This window comes from Symphalangus syndactylus, chromosome 5, assembly GCF_028878055.3.
Source record: "Symphalangus syndactylus isolate Jambi chromosome 5, NHGRI_mSymSyn1-v2.1_pri, whole genome shotgun sequence".
Classification (NCBI taxonomy): domain Eukaryota; kingdom Metazoa; phylum Chordata; class Mammalia; order Primates; family Hylobatidae; genus Symphalangus; species Symphalangus syndactylus.
In genome coordinates this window covers 40,338,779-40,358,398 of record NC_072427.2, presented here as the reverse complement: position 1 = coordinate 40,358,398, position 19,620 = coordinate 40,338,779, and the positions used below count along the sequence as shown (strand labels likewise).

General features: G+C 38.5%; 1 protein-coding gene across 8 annotated transcripts in view; it reads right to left on the bottom strand.

Annotated features, from left to right (window-relative positions):
• Positions 1-19,620, bottom strand: part of DENND4A (DENN domain containing 4A) — a 147,585-nt gene that overhangs the window by 103,175 nt on the left and 24,790 nt on the right. For 6 of the 8 annotated variants that reach the window (XM_063638850.1, XM_063638848.1, XM_063638849.1 and 3 more), the window contains exons 2-4: positions 10,654-10,732; positions 5,481-5,813; positions 1,717-1,966 (exon numbers count right to left, since the gene is read on the bottom strand). In XM_063638850.1, the coding sequence (XP_063494920.1) occupies positions 1,717-1,966; positions 5,481-5,791 (561 nt within the window). In that variant the 5' untranslated portion in view covers positions 5,792-5,813; positions 10,654-10,732. The remainder of the gene's footprint in view (positions 1-1,716; positions 1,967-5,480; positions 5,814-10,653; positions 10,733-19,620) is intronic. The other 2 variants (XM_063638854.1, XM_063638853.1) reach the window with 2 other exon arrangements.

Genomic DNA, 19,620 nt, shown 5'->3' with positions numbered 1-19,620 from the left:
TGAGTGAGGCAATGCCTTGCCCTGCTTCGGCTCACGCACAGTGCACTTCACCGACTGTCTTGCACCCACTGTTTGGCACTCCCTAGTGAGATGAAATCGGTACCTCAAACAGAAATGCAGAAATCACCCATCTTCTGTGTCGCTCAGGCTGGGAGCTGTAGACCGGAGCTGTTCCTATTCGGCCATCTTGGCTCCACCCCCCCCACCCCCCGCCCAATTTATGTTTTTAAAGGATCACTCTTGTCTATGCAAATAATATGACAGAGAGAGCAGAAGTGGAAGAACTGATCAGTTAGACACAAAACTATGGCCTGCATTTGGCCCAATGTCTGTTCTTGTATATCTAAACTAAGAATAGTTTTTGCTTTTATAAAGGGTTAAAAAAAAAAGAGATGACTATGAGACAGAGATTGTATGACCTGTAAAACCTAATTTATTACCTAGCTCTTTAAAGAAAAAATTTGCCTGACCCCTGGATTAGGACACTACTGCAATAATCCCATTAAGAGACAATTATGGCTTAGACTAGGGTTATGGCAAAAGAGGCGTTGTGAAGTGGCCATGTTCCAGATATATTCTGAAATTATAGTTAACAGAGTTTACAGAAGAACTGAATGAGGAGAAGATAAAGGTTAAGTTTACTCCAAATTTTTTCAGTGTGAGTTACTAAAAGAATGGAATTTCCATTTGCTAGATAAGGAAGACTATAAGCAGGTTTGGAGAGAAACATCAGGAGTTCAGTTTTGGACATATTAAATTTGAGATGCTTCATTAGATAATATATTCAAGAAGGGATGATGAATTAGCGAAGTCCAGATTAGACAAATTTAGAAGTCATCCACACGTGGCCTGTATTTAAATGATTAGATCACCAAAGGAGTATGTTTAGGTGGTGAAGATAAATGGTTTGAGGACTGAACCATGAGGCACTCCATTGTGTAGGGATGGGGAGATGAAAAGGAATCAGCAAAGGCAGAAAGGGAATGACTGGTGAGGTAAAAGGAAAAAGCAAGAGAGTACCGAAGAAAAGAGTATATTTCTTCTTCATTGCACTGTTTCAAGAAGGAAGAAGTAACCATTTATGTAGAAACCTGCTGAAAAATTAAAATAAAGAATTGATCTCTGGATATGACAACAAGAGAAATCTTGATGGAGTGATGGAGACAAAAGACTGACTGGAAAGACCAAAGTGAGGAATGGGGCAGAATATACTCAACTCTTTTTAGAACTTTTACTGTAGAGGATAATGAAATGCAGCAATGAAAGCAGAGGAATATGAGATCAAGAAGTTTTGCAAAGACAAGAAATATTTGCATGTTGGAGGAAATAGGGAGGGAAAAACCAACGATTTACAAAAAAGTAGGGAGGACTGCTAAAGCCATGTCCTCAAATAGGTAAATTGAGATGTGGGATCTAGTCCCGTTGAGGTGTAGGATCTAGTCACAAGTGGAAGGATACTCGTTGCTTTTGTAGTGGGCAGGAGGGGTGGGGGGAATTATTTTTTTAATTTAGAAAAAAGTACTTTGCATAGTTTCTTTTGAAAGTACAACCAAAGTACTTTCCAAAAAGTAAAATATCTAGTATCTTTAAAAACACATTTTTCAATTCTGTAATTACACGATGCTGTTTTCCAAAAAAAAAAAAAAAAAAAGATGTATTTAAAATTATGCTCTTTTCATCAGTGGTTAATGTTATCAGTGCAAGTAAGTCACTTACCATACTGTTATTGAGATTCTTGTCGACTTTGCAGAACGTGTGTGGTGGGCTTTCTCCTTTACTGGGTATAATAATACATATGTCAGTGACAGCCAACGTATTCTGAGTCATGTTTTCAGAGGCTCTTCGGTAAGTGATATAAATTCTTTGTGATGAGGTACTCCCACTAATATTTGCGGGGCGCCCATAGGGAGTACTCTGAATAATTTCACAACCCTGTTTCAATCTTTCTTTCCAGTCATATAAAACCCTAAAAATAAATTTTTAAAAATAAATACACAAATACACAAAGCACTTTAAATATGAAAAGTAATATTCTCAGGCATTATCAACTGATCCTTAAATGTAGTAGTGTGTTAAAAATATTCCAATCTTACTGCAATTTTGAAATGCACGGTCTTGTATGCATTAAAGAATAACTCTTTTTCCCCACCAAAAACTTTTGTTTTAAGGAAAAATTCTGACAAATCATTGTGTTTGTTGATATAAACCAGAGAAAGGCACAATTAAATGTGAAGGTACCTGTTTTGGCACATCATTTAATATAGTTATTAATTTATTTTTTGTCTCTAAAACAAGCACCTTCTTTAGAAAAAGCAACTGGGCATTTTGGCCAAAGTTAAAATTTTACAAAAGGTTACTTGCCCAACTGTGTAGAGTCTGCTTACGCAATTTTATCTCCAATACTTTCCTTGGCTTTAAGAGACAGTTTTAGGCTAAGAGAATGTAACTTCAAATCCATCCTTAATCAAAAGTCTGGGTGAGGCACTAGGCTTTTATTTTCTCTTTATTGGGGTAAAATCATAGGCTTTTAGTACAGGGTGGACCTGGCATCCATTCATTAAGTTTCCTATACTTAAGCACTTAGGAACACTAAAAAGCATAGTGCTTAAATAATATTAGTTTATTCCCTCACTGAATTCATTGATTTGTACTTTAATGCCAAGTCCTTGGCACTAGTAAAAAAATAAAAATAAAATAAGCTATATAGGGTTTTTTTGAGACAGTCTTGGATCTCACTCTGTCACCCAGGCTGGAGTGCAGTGTTGTGATCTCGGCTCACTGCAACCTCTGCCTCCCAGGTTCAAGCGACTCTCCAGCCTCGGCCTCCCGAGTAGCTGGGATTACAGGCGTGTGGCACCGTACCCGACTAATTTTTGTATTTTTAGTAGAGACAAAGTTTCACCATGTTGGCCAGGCTGGTCTCGAACTCCTGACCTCAAGTTATCTGCCTGCCTCGGCCTCCCAAAGTGTTGGGATTACAGGTATAAGCCACCATGCCTAGCTACAAATTAAATACGTTTTTGCATTTGCTATAAAGCTATAAATTAAATGCGTTTTTGCATTTGCTATAAGACTTGTAACAAGCAATGTCTTCATCATCAATCAATATTCTCTCCTATAAAATCCACTGTACAAATAAAATATAATGACAAAAACTGGTCAAATTCTTTCTTTTTTTTTTTTTTGAGATGGAGTTTCGCTTTTGTTGCCCAGGCTGGAGTGCAATGGCATGATCTTCGCTCACTGCAACCTCCGCCTCCTGGGTTCAAGCAAGTATCCTGCCTCAGCCTCCCAAGTAGCTGAGATTACAGGCACGCACCACTACACCAGACTAAGTTTGTATTTTTAGTACAGACAGGGTTTTGCCATGTTGGTCAAGCTGATCTCGAACGCCTGACCTCAGTTGATCTACCCACCTAGGCCTCCCAAAGTGCTAGGATTACAGGCATGGGCCACTGTGCCCGGCCAAATTATTTCTAATATAAGTTTTAATTTCACTTTTTTTTCTGGCCATCAACAAATTAAAAAAAAAAATCATCTCAACATTTTGAAAATTTACAGTTAAATTTGATGTTTAATCATAGCGACTGCGTGAATCCTAATGTTAGCTTAAGTGCTTATTCTTCCTTCTTTTGATCTTGTTTTGCTTTTTTTTAACTTAAAAAAGGCACCTACACACAGAGAAGTTAGACAATCTAAATTCAAATTCCTACCACCTGTTACTAGCTGTAGTTCTGTAAGCATTTACTTAACCTCTCTGAGCCTTATAGTCAGCTATAAAATCTAAACATTTTGGCTTCAAAGGATTCCATAAAGAAAGTAAAAAGAACCTACAGAAAATATCTGTAAATCATTTAACTGGTAAGGGGCTTTATCTAGAATATATTAAGAACTCTTACAGCTCAACAAACAAAAAGACAACCAAATTAAAAATGGGGAAAGGATCTGAATAGACATTTCTCCAAAGATATACAAACTTGTCAGTAAGCACTTAAAAAGATGCTCAACATCATTAGCCATCAAGTGAATGCAAATCAATACCATATGAGATACCATCTCACACCTGCTGGGACAGCAATAACCAAAATAATATGAAATGCTGACTAGGACATGGAGAAATTGGAACCCTCATGTACCGCAAGTGGGAATGCAATATGGTACAGTTGCTTAGCAGTCTGGCAGTTCCTTAAAAGGTTGAACATGGAATTACCATTATGACCCAGCAACGTCACTCCTAGGTATATACACATAAAAAATGAAAATATATGTCCACATAAAAACTTGCACATGAATATTCATGGCAATATTATTTATAATAGCCAAAAAGTGGAAAAGTCTCAAACATCCATCAACAGATGAATAAACTGTGGTATACTCATATGATGGAATATTATTCAGTCATAAAATGGAATAAAGTACTGACACATACTATAACATGGATGAACCTTGAAAACATTATGCTAAGTGAAAGAAGTGAGTCAAAAAAGATCATATATATAGTATGATTCCATTTATATGAAATGCGCAAAATAGGCAAATCCATAAAGACAGAAAGTAGCCAAAGGCTAAGTGAGTTAGGAAATTGGGTAGCAACTAACGAGTACAGGGTTTCTTTTTGGCATGATAAAAATGTCACAGAATTTATTGTGGTGATGGTTGCAAAACTCTGAAAATACTAAAAACTATTGAATTGTACACTTTAAATAAATGAGTGGCTGTATGGTATACGAATTATATCTCAATAATAAAGCACCCTAAGTAAAGCTCTAATTTACCCCAATATCCTTCTTTGATACACACAGTTAACAATCCATCTATAATGGGGCTGGGTGTGGTGGCTCACATCTGTAATCCCAGTACTTTGGGAGGCCAAGGCAGGAAGATCACTTGAGGCCAGGAGTTTGAGACTAGCCTGGGCACATAGCAAGACCCTGTCTCTACAAAAAAATTAAAAACTAGCCAGGTGTGATGGTGTGTATCTATAGTCCCAGCTACTCAGGAGGCTGGGGCAGGAGGATCACTTGAGGCCAGGAGTTTGAGGCTGTAGTGAGCTATGATCATGCCACTGCATTCCAGCTGGGTGATAGAGATTGACCTTGTCCCTTTAAAAAGAAAAAAAAATCCATCTATACTGATCATTATAACATGCTTAAAAGCCTTTTTTCATACTTTAAAAATAATCAAAAATTTTCCAATCAGAATAATACTTTAATTTTCTAGTACTTTCCTGCAAATGTTTTTCAAATTCTCTCCCCTGCCTCTAACAGAAAGAAACCTAGGCAAGGTAAGACTGCTGGGAACTGCAGGATAAAAAGAGACAAAAGGAAACAGGGAGAGAATACAGGTTTCTGAATACAAACTTGTCTATTTTTCTAAATCTGCTATACATCTATTAATGACCAAAATGAACAGTTAATCTCAAAATCTACAAGGCATATTATTTGGATCAATAACAGTAAGTCATTTAAAAAAATACTTACCCCAGATCTGTAAGTGGAGGCTTATCTCTTCCTCTTCTATAGCAAAGGTAAATCTGTGGCCCCACAAGACTTCCATTATTAAGATCAGCTGACAATCCAGTTGGGGTAACATCAATACAGACATAATCCCGTGGGACTTCCTCCCCAAGAGATTTGATAATAACTGAAACATCTGTAATAGGTTCTTTTGGTTTAGCTACTTTATGACAAGCATCATTGAAGTGAATTTCTTCTTCTAGAGGCTTTGAAACATCAGTTAATCCTGCTACAACAAAGTAGTCAGCAACATGAGGCCCCTTGTCTTCAGTCATCTTCCATTACAGAAGGTTACATCTAAAAGGAAAGTAAAAGACTAGTACTCCCCTATAATAAGCAAAATAAATATAAGTGGTTTGTGTGCAAATAAGAACAAAAAACTACAAAAAGAGTGCTAGCTCCTTGATAAACACAGTAGCATTATATATTTAACTTATATGTAAAAAGAATTTTTTTAACAATAAAAACATCTTTAGCAATCTTTTAATATAAAAATAATGGATGAATTCCCAATTTTGGCAATATGGAAACCTACATTACCTAAGCAGACAACAAAAAGAGATCTTTTTAAATGCACAGTCTGGCCAGGTGCAGTGGCTCATGCCTGTAATCCCAGCACTTTGGGAGCCCGAGGCGGGTGGATAACCTGAGGTCAGGAGTTTGAGACCAGCCTGGCCAACATGGTGAAACCCTGTCTCTACTAAAAATACCAAAAATTAGCTCGGTGTGGTGGCAGGTGCCTGTAATCCCAGCTAATCAGGAGGCTGAGGTAGGAGAATCGCTTGAACCCGGGAAGCAGAGTTTGCAGTGAGCCGAGATCGGACCACTGCACTCCAGCCTGGGCAAAAAGAGTGAAACTCTATCTCAAATAAATAAATAAATGCAGGTCATTCAATAAACGCTTTTAAATATAAATCTTACACAGAATTGTAAGAACGTAAGGGAAATTCCTAGGTCCCCAAAACACTGAAGAAACCAAAAGTCAGAAGGCAGCCTGTAAACTACCACTGAGTGGGGAAATTTACTGATCTCCTCAATAATGAAGAGGCTTGTGTGTTTATTTTGTTTTATTCTTCTGAGATGCGGGGGGGGGGGTCTCACTATGTTGCCAGGCTGGTCTTGAATTCCTGGGGTCAAGTGATCCTCCCATCTCAGTCTACCAAAGTGCTGGGATTACAGGCATAAGCCACGGCACCTGATCCGGTTTGTGTTTTAGAAGGCATTAAAAGCATGGGAGATAAGCACTTCAGACCACATAGATAGAGAATTGGAACTGAGCCACCTGTATAAAGTCGAGTTTCAAAGGACCATACTCCTAGCCAAAGAGTGGATTTATAAGACCTATCCACTGACACAGGGAGATAATAAAGTTGTAGGGAGGGTAGCGGGGGAGTCTCCTCTGAGAATTCGTAACAATAGGCCTATTCACACTTGGGTTTGGGGTTTGAACTTAAACCATATGGATGGTCCCAGGAAACTACAAACAAAGAAATTAATAATAAAAGCGCTCTCAGGTTGGCCGAGTGCGGTGGCTCATGCCTGTAATCCCAGCATTCTGGGAGGCCAAGGCGGGCAGATTACCTGAGGTCGGGAGTTCGAGACTAGCCTGACCAACATGGAGAAACCCCATCTCTACTAAAAATACAAAATTAGCCAGGCGTGGTGACACGTGCCTGTAATCCCAGCTACTCGGGAGGCTGAGGCAGGAGAATCGCTTGAACCCAGGAGGAAGAGGTTGTGGTGAGCTGAGATCGCACCACTGCACTCCAGCCTGGGCAACAAGAGCAAAACTCTGTCTCAAAAAGAAAAAAAAAAAAAGTGTTCCCAAGCTAGTGATACCCCTTGAAAAGTAAAACAGTTCTTGAGGGTACAGTCTCAACCCAGGTTTTCCACAAACAAAGCCCAGTGGAAGACAAGTTCCTGTTCCAAAAACTACAAAAACACACACACAAAAATCTACCAGAAGTAAGTCTCAGCAGATATATCAAAGAGAAGAATTTCAAATAATAAAAGTAGGTAAGAGAGTATAACAGTAATGCATGCTTACAACAGATTCAAAGAAAAAATACACAAAATAGAATCTATCACATATTTGCAGTCTCCTTAGGTTGTCTGGTATCACTTAATTTTATGTATTTATTTATTTTTGAGACAGGGTCTCGCTCTGTTGCCCAGGCTGAAATGGAGTAGTGCAAACATGGCTCACTGCAGCCTTGACCACCTGGGCTCAAGCAATCCTCCTGCCTCAGCCTCCCGTGCAGCTGGGACCACAGGTGTGCACCACCACGCCTGGCTGGTTTGTTTTTGTTGTAGAGATAGAGTCTCATTTTGTTGCCCAGGCTGGTCTTAAATTCCTGGGCTCAAGAGATTCTCCCACCTCAGCCTCCCAAAGTGTTGGGATTACAGGCATGAGCCACCATACCCAACCTATTTGTTTCTTTAACTAGGAGAATACATTCCATAGTACCGTCATTATTTATATACCACTATTAGAGGAAAAAAGTTTAATCTAAAACAATTTCCCAGAGTTTGTTTTATGTTAGACACAGTTCCAATAAGTGCAAAGAAAAGATTCCATGGACAAATAAATTAGGTATACACACTATAGGTCTCTTTGGATACTTACTATATATATAAAAATACTAAATCCTCAGCAGTCTTTTGATAAAGGTAGCAGATAAACTTTGCTTAACTCAGGATTCCCAAGCCTATTTGAACAATGAACCACATTTTCCCACTTAACAACTAGAAACAACCCTAAGAAAATGCTAGTTTATAGTAAACAACCCTCCCTTGTAGACCATAAAATCACAGGGCAAAGATATTCTTATGTAGTATATACTTGTTTATAATATAATTATTAACATTTTTCATCAAAATCCCAAAACTCATTTAATTTTCTATATTGCTAATGTCATCCGTTTTCAGAATTCATGACACATTTCTTGGAATCTGTATTCATCGCTCAAATATACTCTAAGTATTCCCACTATTTTCTTTAAAAATGAGACTAGGCCGGGCAAGGTGGCTCACGCCTGTAATCCCAGCACTTTGGGAGGACGAGGCGGGCAGATCACAAGGTCAGGAGTTCAAGACCAGCCTGGCCAATATGGTGAAACCCCATTTCTACTAAAAATAACAAAAATTAGCTGGGTGTGGTGGCATGTGCCTGTAGTCCCAGCTACTTGGGAGGCTGAGGCAGGAGAATTGCTTGAACCCAGGAGGTAGAGGTTGGAGTGAGCCGAGATCGCGCCACTGCACTCCAGCCTGGGTGACCGAGCGAGACTCCATCTGGAAAAAAAAGGAAAAAAAAAAAATGGGACTAAAGAAGGATTAAATGTTTCTACTTGTTTTATTTACAAACTAATGGCACCTATGCAGTAATTTCCTTACATATAGGATTTCTACATATAATAAAGGGCTTAACCTTTTCAGAAATGCCTCCTAGATGGACACTTAAAAAGAAAGTGCTAACAACCTGTTCTTTTGAGAAGGCTGTTAAATGCTGACTCATCACCCTCAGCTCATTGCATACAAGTGCTCCAAAAAAACAGCAGTTTTACCCAATTGACCATCTATTTATTTAAGAAAGTTGCAGAATAACAAAAGCACTTTTGTGTTTAACTTTTTTTCTCCAGTTCATTAGTCTTTGAAAACAATTTTTAAAGGGCTGCATAGTATTTTATTTTATGGATATACCATTTTTGACCTATGTGCTTACTGTAGATCATTTATTACTTCTACTTATTTTGCTAATTTTTTTTTAAAGGGTACAATGAATAATCTTGATAAACCTCTGGATACAACTCTAGTATTTCTTCAGGATACATTTATTGAAATAGAATTATTAGGTCAAAGGTTATATCAGCCTTTATGTGCTTTCATGTGTGCATGAATTTTATAATATAAGCTCTAAATACACATAACCTTAAAAATTACTCTGGTATTTTCATTCCATCATAATGAAGAAACTAAAACATCCTCCTTTTTCCTAGACACTAACTTTATGTTATTTAAACTAAAGCATGGCCAGGCGTGGTGGCTCATGCCTGTAATCCCAGCACTTTGGAAGGCCAAGGCGGGCAGATCACTTGAGGTCAGGAGTTCGAGACCAGGCTGGCCAACACGGTGAAACCCCGTCTCTACTTAAAATACAAAAAATTAGTGGGGCATGGTGGTGCATGCCTGTAATCCCAGCTACTCAGGAGGCTGAGGCAGGAAAATTGCTTGAACCTGGGAGGCGGAGATTGCAGTGAGCTGAGATCACGCCACTGCACTCCAGCCTGGGCAAGAGCGAGACTCTGTCTCAAAATAATAAATAAATAAATAAACAAACTAAAGCAGGCAAACTAAAGCGGATAGTCACTATTGCATAAAATAGTTTTATGTCTTGCTACGTAGTAAGAAGGGTAAGAGGCCGGGCAGAGTGGCTCATGCCTGTAATCCCAGCACTTTGGGAGGCCGAGATGGGCAGATCACTTGAGGTCAGGAGTTCAAGACCAGCCTGGCCAACATGGTGAAACCTCGTTTCTACCAAAAATACAAAAATTAGCCAGGCATGATGGTGCATGCCTATGATCCCAGCTACTCGAGAGGCTGAGGAACAAGAATCACCTGAACGCTGAAGGCAGAGGTTGCAATGGGCCAAGATCAACGCCACTGCACTCCAGCCTGGGCAACAGAGGGAGGCTCTGTCTCAAAAAAAAAAAAAAAAAAAAAGGGAAAGAGAAGAGATATAGTATTATCATGAAAACATATATTTAATAAGTTTTTTTGAGAACTACCACCATATCCTCGGAAATAAAATTCCTTTTCATTAGCTCTTTTGGGTATTTTTCACAAAATTTAATAATTTGAACTCATTTACAATAGAACACAAGAAATAACTACTAAAAAGGAACCGTATTGTTTACATTGAAGATTTTGTCTCTAATAAATGGTGTTGAATTAATAGTGATCCAAGGCATATCTTGAGACATCTTTCCATGAATTACTTTGTATCATTTGTTATCCATAATTATTATCTGGAGAATATATTCCAAATTATTAAGACTTCTGGAAAATTAAGGTTTCACTGTGTTTAACACAGAAAATAGCTAACTGAAACAAATCAAAATGAAAGCCAAAAACTACTTACACATTACCGAAAGTTTCTCTCTGAAAAAGATGACAGATTTCAATGTGCGAACTCCGCAGCCTCAGAGTTTGAGAAATAACTGTATTGAAAAGAGTAAGAATTGGACTTAAATTCATTCTAATCAAATATTTCCCCCAATATGCCTGTGGATACTTAAGTTCTGTTAACAGCGATAATTACTAAACTGATTGCATTTATTGTTTTCTTATGGTTAAGAGCCAATAAGCAATTTTTAAAAACAAGATTTCAGTAAAGAATAAATACATACTTTAAAAACAAAACATGCTGAAGAGAGGCAATGAGGAAAAAAAGAAAAAACTAGCAGATAAGGGGGAGAAAAAGAAAGCAAGAAGAATAAATAAGGGTACAAAAGAGGAAATGTGTACAGGGCAAAGAGTGTGAGAAAGAACAACATGCCTATTTCTGGGGCACTGTGTACAGAGCCTCAATCACAGGGGAAAAATGCATACATTTAACATAATTCAAATATAGACTCAAGTAACCTCCATATAAAAAAAAGTTTCAAAGAAGTCAATACACGAAAGTACTTTCCCTTTATTACAAATTTCAAAGATACTACAGTCAGACTTCCATATCCATGAGTTCCACATCCATACCATGGATTGAAAAGATGTTTTTTTTGTTGTTGTTGTTGTTGTTTTTGAGACAAGAGTTTCGCTCTTGTTGCCCAGGCTGGAGTGCAGTGGCTCGATCTTGGCTCACCACAACCTCCACCTCCCGGGTTCAAGAGATTCTCCTGCCTCAGCCTCCCGAGTAGCCGGGATTACAGGCATGTGCCACCATGCCCAGCTAATTTTGTATTTTCAGTAGAGACTGGGTTTCTCCAGATTGGTCAGGCTGGTCTCGAACTCCCAACCTCAGATGATCTGCCTGCCTCGGCCTCCCAAAGTTCTGGGATTACAGGCATGAGCCACTGCACATGGACCGAAAAGATGTTTTTCAAAAACAATAAAAATAACAGACTGGGCTCAGTGGCTCATGTCTGTAATCCCAGCACTTTGAGAGCCAAGGCAGGAGGACTGCTTGAACCCAAGAGTTCAAAGCCAGCCTGGGCAATATAGTGAGACCCCCATCTCTAAAAAAAAAAAAGAAAGTTAGTGCCAGGCAGGGTGGCACGTGCCTGTAGTCTCAGCTACTCAGGAGACTGAGGCATGAGAATCACTTGAGCCCAGGAAGCTGAGGCTGCAGTGAGCCCTGATCACACCACTGCGCTCCAGCCTGGGTAGCAGGGTAAAGCTCTATCTCCAATGAATGCATGAATGAATGAATGATACAACAAAAAATGTAATATAAATTTAACAAAATAATTTGGTATAACTATTTATATAGCATTTAATTGAATTAGGTATTATAAATAATCTAGAAGTGATTTAAAGTATACAGGAGGATGTGTGTAGATTATATGCAAATACCACACCATTTTACGTAAGGGGCTTAAGTATATGTGGATTTTGGTAACCATCGGGTGGAGGTTAGGGGTATCCTGGAACTAATCCATGGAGGATACCAAGGGGCAAATTTACTTACATAGAATCATTTATATCAAATCTCACCAAGGAACCAAAGTCTTCTGAACAAGAGAATAAGCAATGTCATATTATGGAATTCAATATGCCAATATCAAATTTTGTTAAATTAAGTAATTTAGTAACTTGTAATTATGAGTCATTTTAAATGCTAGATGGAAAGATGATGCCACTGACAAAGTCTTAAGAGCCAGACCAACTGTACTGTACCAAGCACTATAGGTTAGCTTTAACACTGCACACATTCACACACAAAAGGAGTTTCAGTAAGAGTCAACAGTTTCTGCAGGGAAACAAGCTGCAGCACAGAAATCATAAGCACCTCAAGAGGAAGAAACCACAGCTTTAACCAACATGGAATATCTACTAACAACCAGGAAATAGGAGCAGCTACACCCAGACACAAGATTCATCTAACTTGGTTAAGTCCTTGACATGTGTGTGTCTATGAGAAGTGGAAGAGAAGGGGGTAAGGGCATAAACTGAGTCAAGAATTTAATAAATACCATGTACAGTGGCTCACATCTATAATCCCAGCACTTTGGGAGGTCGAGGCGTGTGGATCACTTGAGCTCAGGAGTTTGAGACATGGCAAAATCCTGTTTCTACAAAAAAATACCAAAAGTAGCCAGGCGTGGTGGTACAGTCCTGTAGTCCTAGCTCCTTGGGGGGGCTGAGATGGGAGGATTGCTTGAGCCCAGGAGGTCGAGGCTGCAGTGAGCCTTGTTCACACCACTGCACTCCAGCCAGCCTGGGTGACCAAGCAAGACCTTGCCTCAAAAAAAAAAAAAAAAAAAAAATTCGATAGTGTCTTGAAATGGAGGGTGAAAAGAATGAAAGCAAAATAATATATTCATAATCTCATTACCTTTTGAACTGCTAAATATTGTCAGGATAGATATATGTATTTTTAAAATGAGGATGCCAAAAGTTCCCTGAAAAAATTTCAGGGAGTAAATATGGAATGGTAAACGTACTTTTCAAATATCTCTAAAATGTTATTGCTGACAGGTGGCAATGAAACAATGTAAATACTGACTTGCTGAAACATTTTTAAAAATTCAACATCAGTTGTCACAAAAATTTCTAGTAAAAATACTGTATGTATATAGAAATACTTGTAAATTTTGAAAATTACAGTTATTTTATTGGTAGAATACCAGACTTATTTAGATGTAATTATGAATTATGAATGTGCTACAACCAATTTCAAATATATTTTCTGCTACATTGAGTTTCTTAATATAGTAAGAACACTGTTTTGACCATAACTCTGCCCCATTAAACTTAATATTTGTATCATTATTCTAAAAACAGGCCAGGTGCAATGGCTCATATCTATAATCCTAACACTTTGGGAGGTCAAGGCAGAAAAATCACTTGAGGCCAGGAGTTCAAGACCAGCCTGGGCAACAAAGCAAGACCTCATCTGGACAAAAAAATAAAATCAGCTGAGCATGGTAGCTCACGCCTATAATCCCAGCACTTTGGGAGGCGGAGGCGGGAGGATCACTTGAGATCAGGGGTTTGAGACCAGCCTAGCCAACAGGGCGAAACCCCGTCTCTACTAAAAATACAAAAATTAGCTGGGCATGGAGGCATGTGGCTGTAATTCCAGCTACTCGGGAGGCTGAGACATGAGAACTGCTTGAACCCTAGAGGTGGAGGTTGCAGTGAGCAGAGATCGTGCCACTGCACTCCAACCTGGGCAATACAGCGAGACTCTGTCTCAAAAAAAAAAACAATAATTAAATTTAATTTTAAAAAGAAATTTAAAAAAAAATAACAAGTGGCCAGGCACAGTGGCCCATGCCTGTAATCCCAGCACTCTGGGAGACCGAGGCAGAAGGATCTCTTGAGTCAGGAGTTTGAAACCAGCCTGGGCAACATAGTGAGACCCCCATCTGTACAAAAATTTTAAAAATTTGCTGGGTGTGGTAATGTGCACTATAGTCCCAGCTACTTGGAAGGCTAAGGTCGGAGGACTGCTTGAGCCCAGGAGGTTGAGGCTGCAGTGAGCCATGATGGCACCACTGCACTCCAGCCTGGGTGACAGAACAAGACCCTGTCTCAAAGAAAAAAAAAAGTAACATTTTCTTTGATGTTGAATTCACATTAGTATTCACAATAATATCAAATATTTCCATTCTGATGAATGAACTTCCAAAAACTTTAATTTTATTCCATGAATTGTACGAAAAAAAAGAACCATTATTAGAATTAACTGATTTTCTATTTGACACAGAAGACGAGACTGATACAAAACTGGCATCACTTAAGTGTTTGCAAAGTTCTTCTTCTGCTAATGAAGATAACACATCACAGCTATTGCCTTACTTTCTATACATGCACAAGAAAACCTGGAATAGAAAATTTATAAAAGCTATTTAGCAGAGCATCCTTTGATTGTAAATGAAAGTCATGCTCCATAAAGTGATATATGAATGTGCTTCCTGCAGCTACATGTGCTAAGCCATTATCTTTTAACACAGACTTCTTTAAATTGTTATTTTTAATTGAAACTTTTAGTTTGAGATAATTGTAGGTTCACATTCAGTTGAAAGAAATAATAGAGATCTGGTATACCTTTCACCTCGTTTTCTTCAAATGGTAACATCTTGCAAAACTATAGCACAGCTGTATTACTGACATTGATACAATTCACCTATCTCATCCTGATTTCCCCAGTTTTATTTGTATTCATCTGTGTGTGTGTTTAGTTCTATGCAGTTTTATCACATGTGCATAATACAACATATCCATCACCAAAATCAAGATACAGTACAGTTCCATTACAAGGATCCCTGGTATTGCCCTTTATAAGCACAGTTTTGTCACCATGTGCATAAAACCATGTATCCATTACCAAAGACAAGATGCAGCGCAGTTCCATCACAAGGGCCCCTAGTGTTGCCCTTTTATAAGGACACACACTGCCCTCCCCGCTTCACCCCACTATCCCTAATCCCTGTGGAGTGGTGTATTTTTATCACAAAGTACACACAGCCAATGAAATGCAAAGATATATTTCCAAAAACAATACTTTCTTACAAAATAGATGCAGAAACGAACCAAAGCACAAAGTATAAGCTTATTTGGCGTGTTGAAAGCCTTGTTGTTGGTCACATTTACTCAGGCATCCAGAACATTATACTTGAACATAATTAAACAAACATACAGGCCGGGCGCAGTGGCTCACGCCTGTAATCCCAGCACTTTGGAAGGCCAAGGCGGGTGGATCACGAGGTCAGGAGATCGAGACCACGGCGAAACCCCGTCTCTACTAAAAATACAAAAAATTAGCTGGGCGCGGTGGCGAGTGCCTGTAGTCCCAGCTACTCCGGAGGCTGAGGCAGGAGAATGGCGTGAACACGGGAGGTGGAGCTTGCAGTGAGCCGAGATCGCACCACTGCACAAAACAAACAAACAAACATACAAATACAGTTGACTCTTGAACAACACTGATTTGAACTGTGCAGTTCCAGTTACACACGGTTTTCTTTTTTTTGCAATAAATATGTCAGACCTCAGCATGGGCAATTTTGCATCTGCAACCAACTTGGATCAAAAATATGGTATTGTGGGACACGAAAGCTGCAAAAATAGAAGGCCAACTTTTTGTATCCACAAGTTCTGAACAGGCAACTGCGGGGCTTGAGTGGATTTTGGAATCCACAGGTGGTCCTGGAACTGATCCCCAGCAGACAGTGAGGGATACTACACACACACATATATAGGCACACGAAAGATAAGGAGGGCAGAGACTGGTCATCCATTAAATCCCAGTGAAAACCAATCTACTAAATTCTGAGATAAATTTTCCTATCCTGGCTAAGTTCCAGACTGAAAATAAGTGGACAACATAAAATAATGCTACAGAACTACAGTGAGGATTCTTACATATATAAGAACATTAAAAAAAAGGAGTCTTATACTGTGTTCAGGGGCAACCCTGTCCCTCACCCAGAAATTAGGTTGCAGCTGAAGTAGCTGCTATTCCCTTGAGAATATGGATCTGTTCTAGACAGAATTAAGAACAGACTGGAAATAACAGTGTTAATATACAGATACCTCTTGTTTCCAGACCGACTATAAACAATTCAAAGGCAGAAACTTTGTGCTCTACTTCTTTTGATTCTCTCACATGCATAGCAGTTATAAACACATGGTAGGTGTGTAAATATTTATTAAATGGATGAGGTCAGCACAGTAGAAAAAAATGAGAAAGTTAAAACACCATAGAATCATGGGATTTTAGAGCTAGGAAGGTCCTTGGAGATTTTGTTTCAAGTACCTTTATTATAATTGAACAAACTGAGGCATAAAAATTAACCAGCTTGCCTGTCTAACATACCGTATGTCTTACTTATTTATTCTCTCTCTTTCCACAAGATTGTAAGTTCCATGAGGGTACAGATTTTTGTTTTATTCACTGCTGCATAACCAGCACCTAGAACAGTACCTGGCAAATAGTATATGGTGAATATCTGTTAAATGAATGATTATTTATTTATTTGGGATAAAGTCTCATTCTGTCACCCAGGCTGGAGTGCAGTGGTGCAATTATAGCTCATTGCAGCCTCAAACTCCTGGGCCAAGCAATTCTCCTACCTTGGCTCGCATAAAATGCTGGGATTACAGGCATGAACCACCTGTAATCCAATCAGGAATAATTTTTAAAATGCAAGTGATACCATTATCGAGTACCATGGGACAGTCAGAAGTAAAAGAATAGATGTAAACATAGAAACACAAATGCATTATTTAAATTTAGTGTTGAATGAAAACAGTAATCAGCAGAAAGGAATCTACAGCAAAATAGCATTTATATAAACTTAAAACATACATATTAAAGTTAGTATGATAGTTTTCAAAGACATTCAGGATGACATATTAGACATATTCAAATGGATAACTGTGAGGGAAAGGGAACTGGAGTAAAGACCAGAGATAAAGGAGAATAAAATAAAGCAGGGCTTCATACAGGTTAGTCACAAAAGTGTACCATGAAATGAAAAATGTGATGAAATCAGTTCTCCGTATCTGAGGTGCTCTTACCCCACTTCCTTCCAGAGAGAAATATGTAACCACTGGTTTCAGCAAAACGCAAATCAGTGTGGAGTGTAGTGGCACAATCATGGCTCACCTGGAGACCTCAGCCTCCTAAGTAGCTTTGGACTGCAAGCACACACCACCACGTCTGGCTAATTTTTCTTTTTTTTTTTTTTTTTTTTTGGGTAGAGATGCGGTTTTGCCATGTTGCCCAGGCTGGTCTTGAACTCCTGGGCTCAAGTGATCTGCCCGTGCTGGCATCCCAAAGTGTTGGGATAACAAGCATGAGCTACTGCACCTAGACTGTTTTTTGTTTTGTTTTGTTTTGTTTTTTTACTTTTTAAAGTATAACACACATACAGAAAATGTACAACTCCAGGAATTATCACAAAATAAACACATCACCCATTACAAACACCTCGCAGGTCGAGAAATAGTACATTAACAGTAACAGGAAGCCCCCTCCAACCTTCCCAAAGAGAACCACTATCTTGAATGCTAACAGTAGATTAGTTTTTTTCTATTTCTGAACTTTTACATAAATGGAACATGGAAGGACATATAAAGTGTACATTATTTTGGTCTAGCTTTTTTCATTCTACAATGCTTTTTGAGATTTGGCCATAGTCATATATAGCAGTTTGTTCATTTTCATTTCTGTATAGTTTTTCATTTTAAGAATACACAATTTTGCCGGGCTCAGTGGCTCATACCTGTAATCCCCAGCACTTTGGGAGGCAGAGGCAGGTGGACTACCTGAGGTTTGGAGTTTAGGACAAGCCTGGCCAACATAGTGAAACCCTGTCTCTACTAAAAAATACAAAAAAAAAAAAAAAAAAAAAATAGCCGGACATGGTGGTGGGCGCCTGTAATCCCAGCTCCTCGGGTGGCTGAGACAGGAGAATTGCTTGAACCCTGGAGGCGGAGGTTGCAGTGATCTGAGATCGTACCACCGCACTCTAGCCTGGGCAACAAGAGCAAAACTCTGTCTCAAAAAAAAAAAACCCCACAATTTTATGTATCCATTCTATTGTTAATTGACATTTGGCTGGTTTCCAATGTGAGGCTGTTATAAATGATTACAAAGTCAGATATAAACTATTATGAGTTTTGATGCATATAAAAACGCATAGATTTTTTAAAAAAATAGCTAAGAATGAAATTCCTAGCATATAAGGTACACACACACACGTACACACACACACACACACACACACACACACACATTCAACTGTGGTAGGTAATGCCAAACTGTTTTCCAAAGTTGTTATCGTAAGACCTTATATTTGGTGAGTAAGATGGCTTAGAAATAAATAAAAACCTTTTTTCCTCCACAAACATAAACATTCCTCTGACTGAGCTCTCTAAAATACTGATTTGTTGTTCCTGTTTTAATTCATTGCTGAATACAACTATATGAAAACTATAAAATGTAGTAAGGTATAGCAGCTACATGCTCTGAAATCACTTCAGCCAAATTAAAATCCTGGTTCTATCCAGCATTAGATTATCAGATACGCAAATAAGCTCATGGCTTGGGTATTTCAAAATAAGGGACCAAAAAAAGTATAAATTCAATTCAAATAATTTGATGTAAATCACTTAATGAGGTACTCGTCATTTTAAAAAACCAGAAATTTGCTGAGTTTGCTTATCTTTTGCTTATTTTATGGTTTGGTATTGATTTTTTTTTTCATTTTAGCAGTTTTATTCAACAGATGCCATAAATTAACTACATTCAGAAAAAAAATTTAAACAAAGAACAAAGCCACCCTATCTAGCATTCTCTCACTCACAAAGAAGTACCAAAGATATGTTTATGTTCCATTAACCAAGTATGAAGCAAATTCATTAAAATATTACAACTGCTAAACACAGAAGACTAGAAATCAAATAGTTTCATATTCAGTATACAGGCACCAAAAACTTCAATTTCCAGCTGTTTTTTTTTTCTAATTCATAATATGGAATTACTTACAAGGAGCTTATTCCTATAGGATTAATTCAGTTACTCAACGGTGAATAGATTTTAGCTCAGAATTTTTAAAGGATGACTTGCTTTAAGTTACTATTCTACCTGCTGCTGTATTTCTGCTTACACTTGTATGTGGCCAAACAGATCATGCTCTGATCAGATAAGTATACTGTAATCTACTTATATGTTTAGGAGTTGGCATAGGGTTAAAAGGCACAAAGCTGTATTTTAGTACTCATTTTTCCTTTTTTTTTTTTTTGAGACGGAGTCTCGCTTTGTCGCCCAGGCTGGAGTGCAGTGGCGCAATCTCAGCTCACTGCAAGCTCCACCTCCTGGGGTTCACACCATTCTCCTGCCTCAGCCTCTCCGAGTAGCTGGGACTACAGGTGCCCG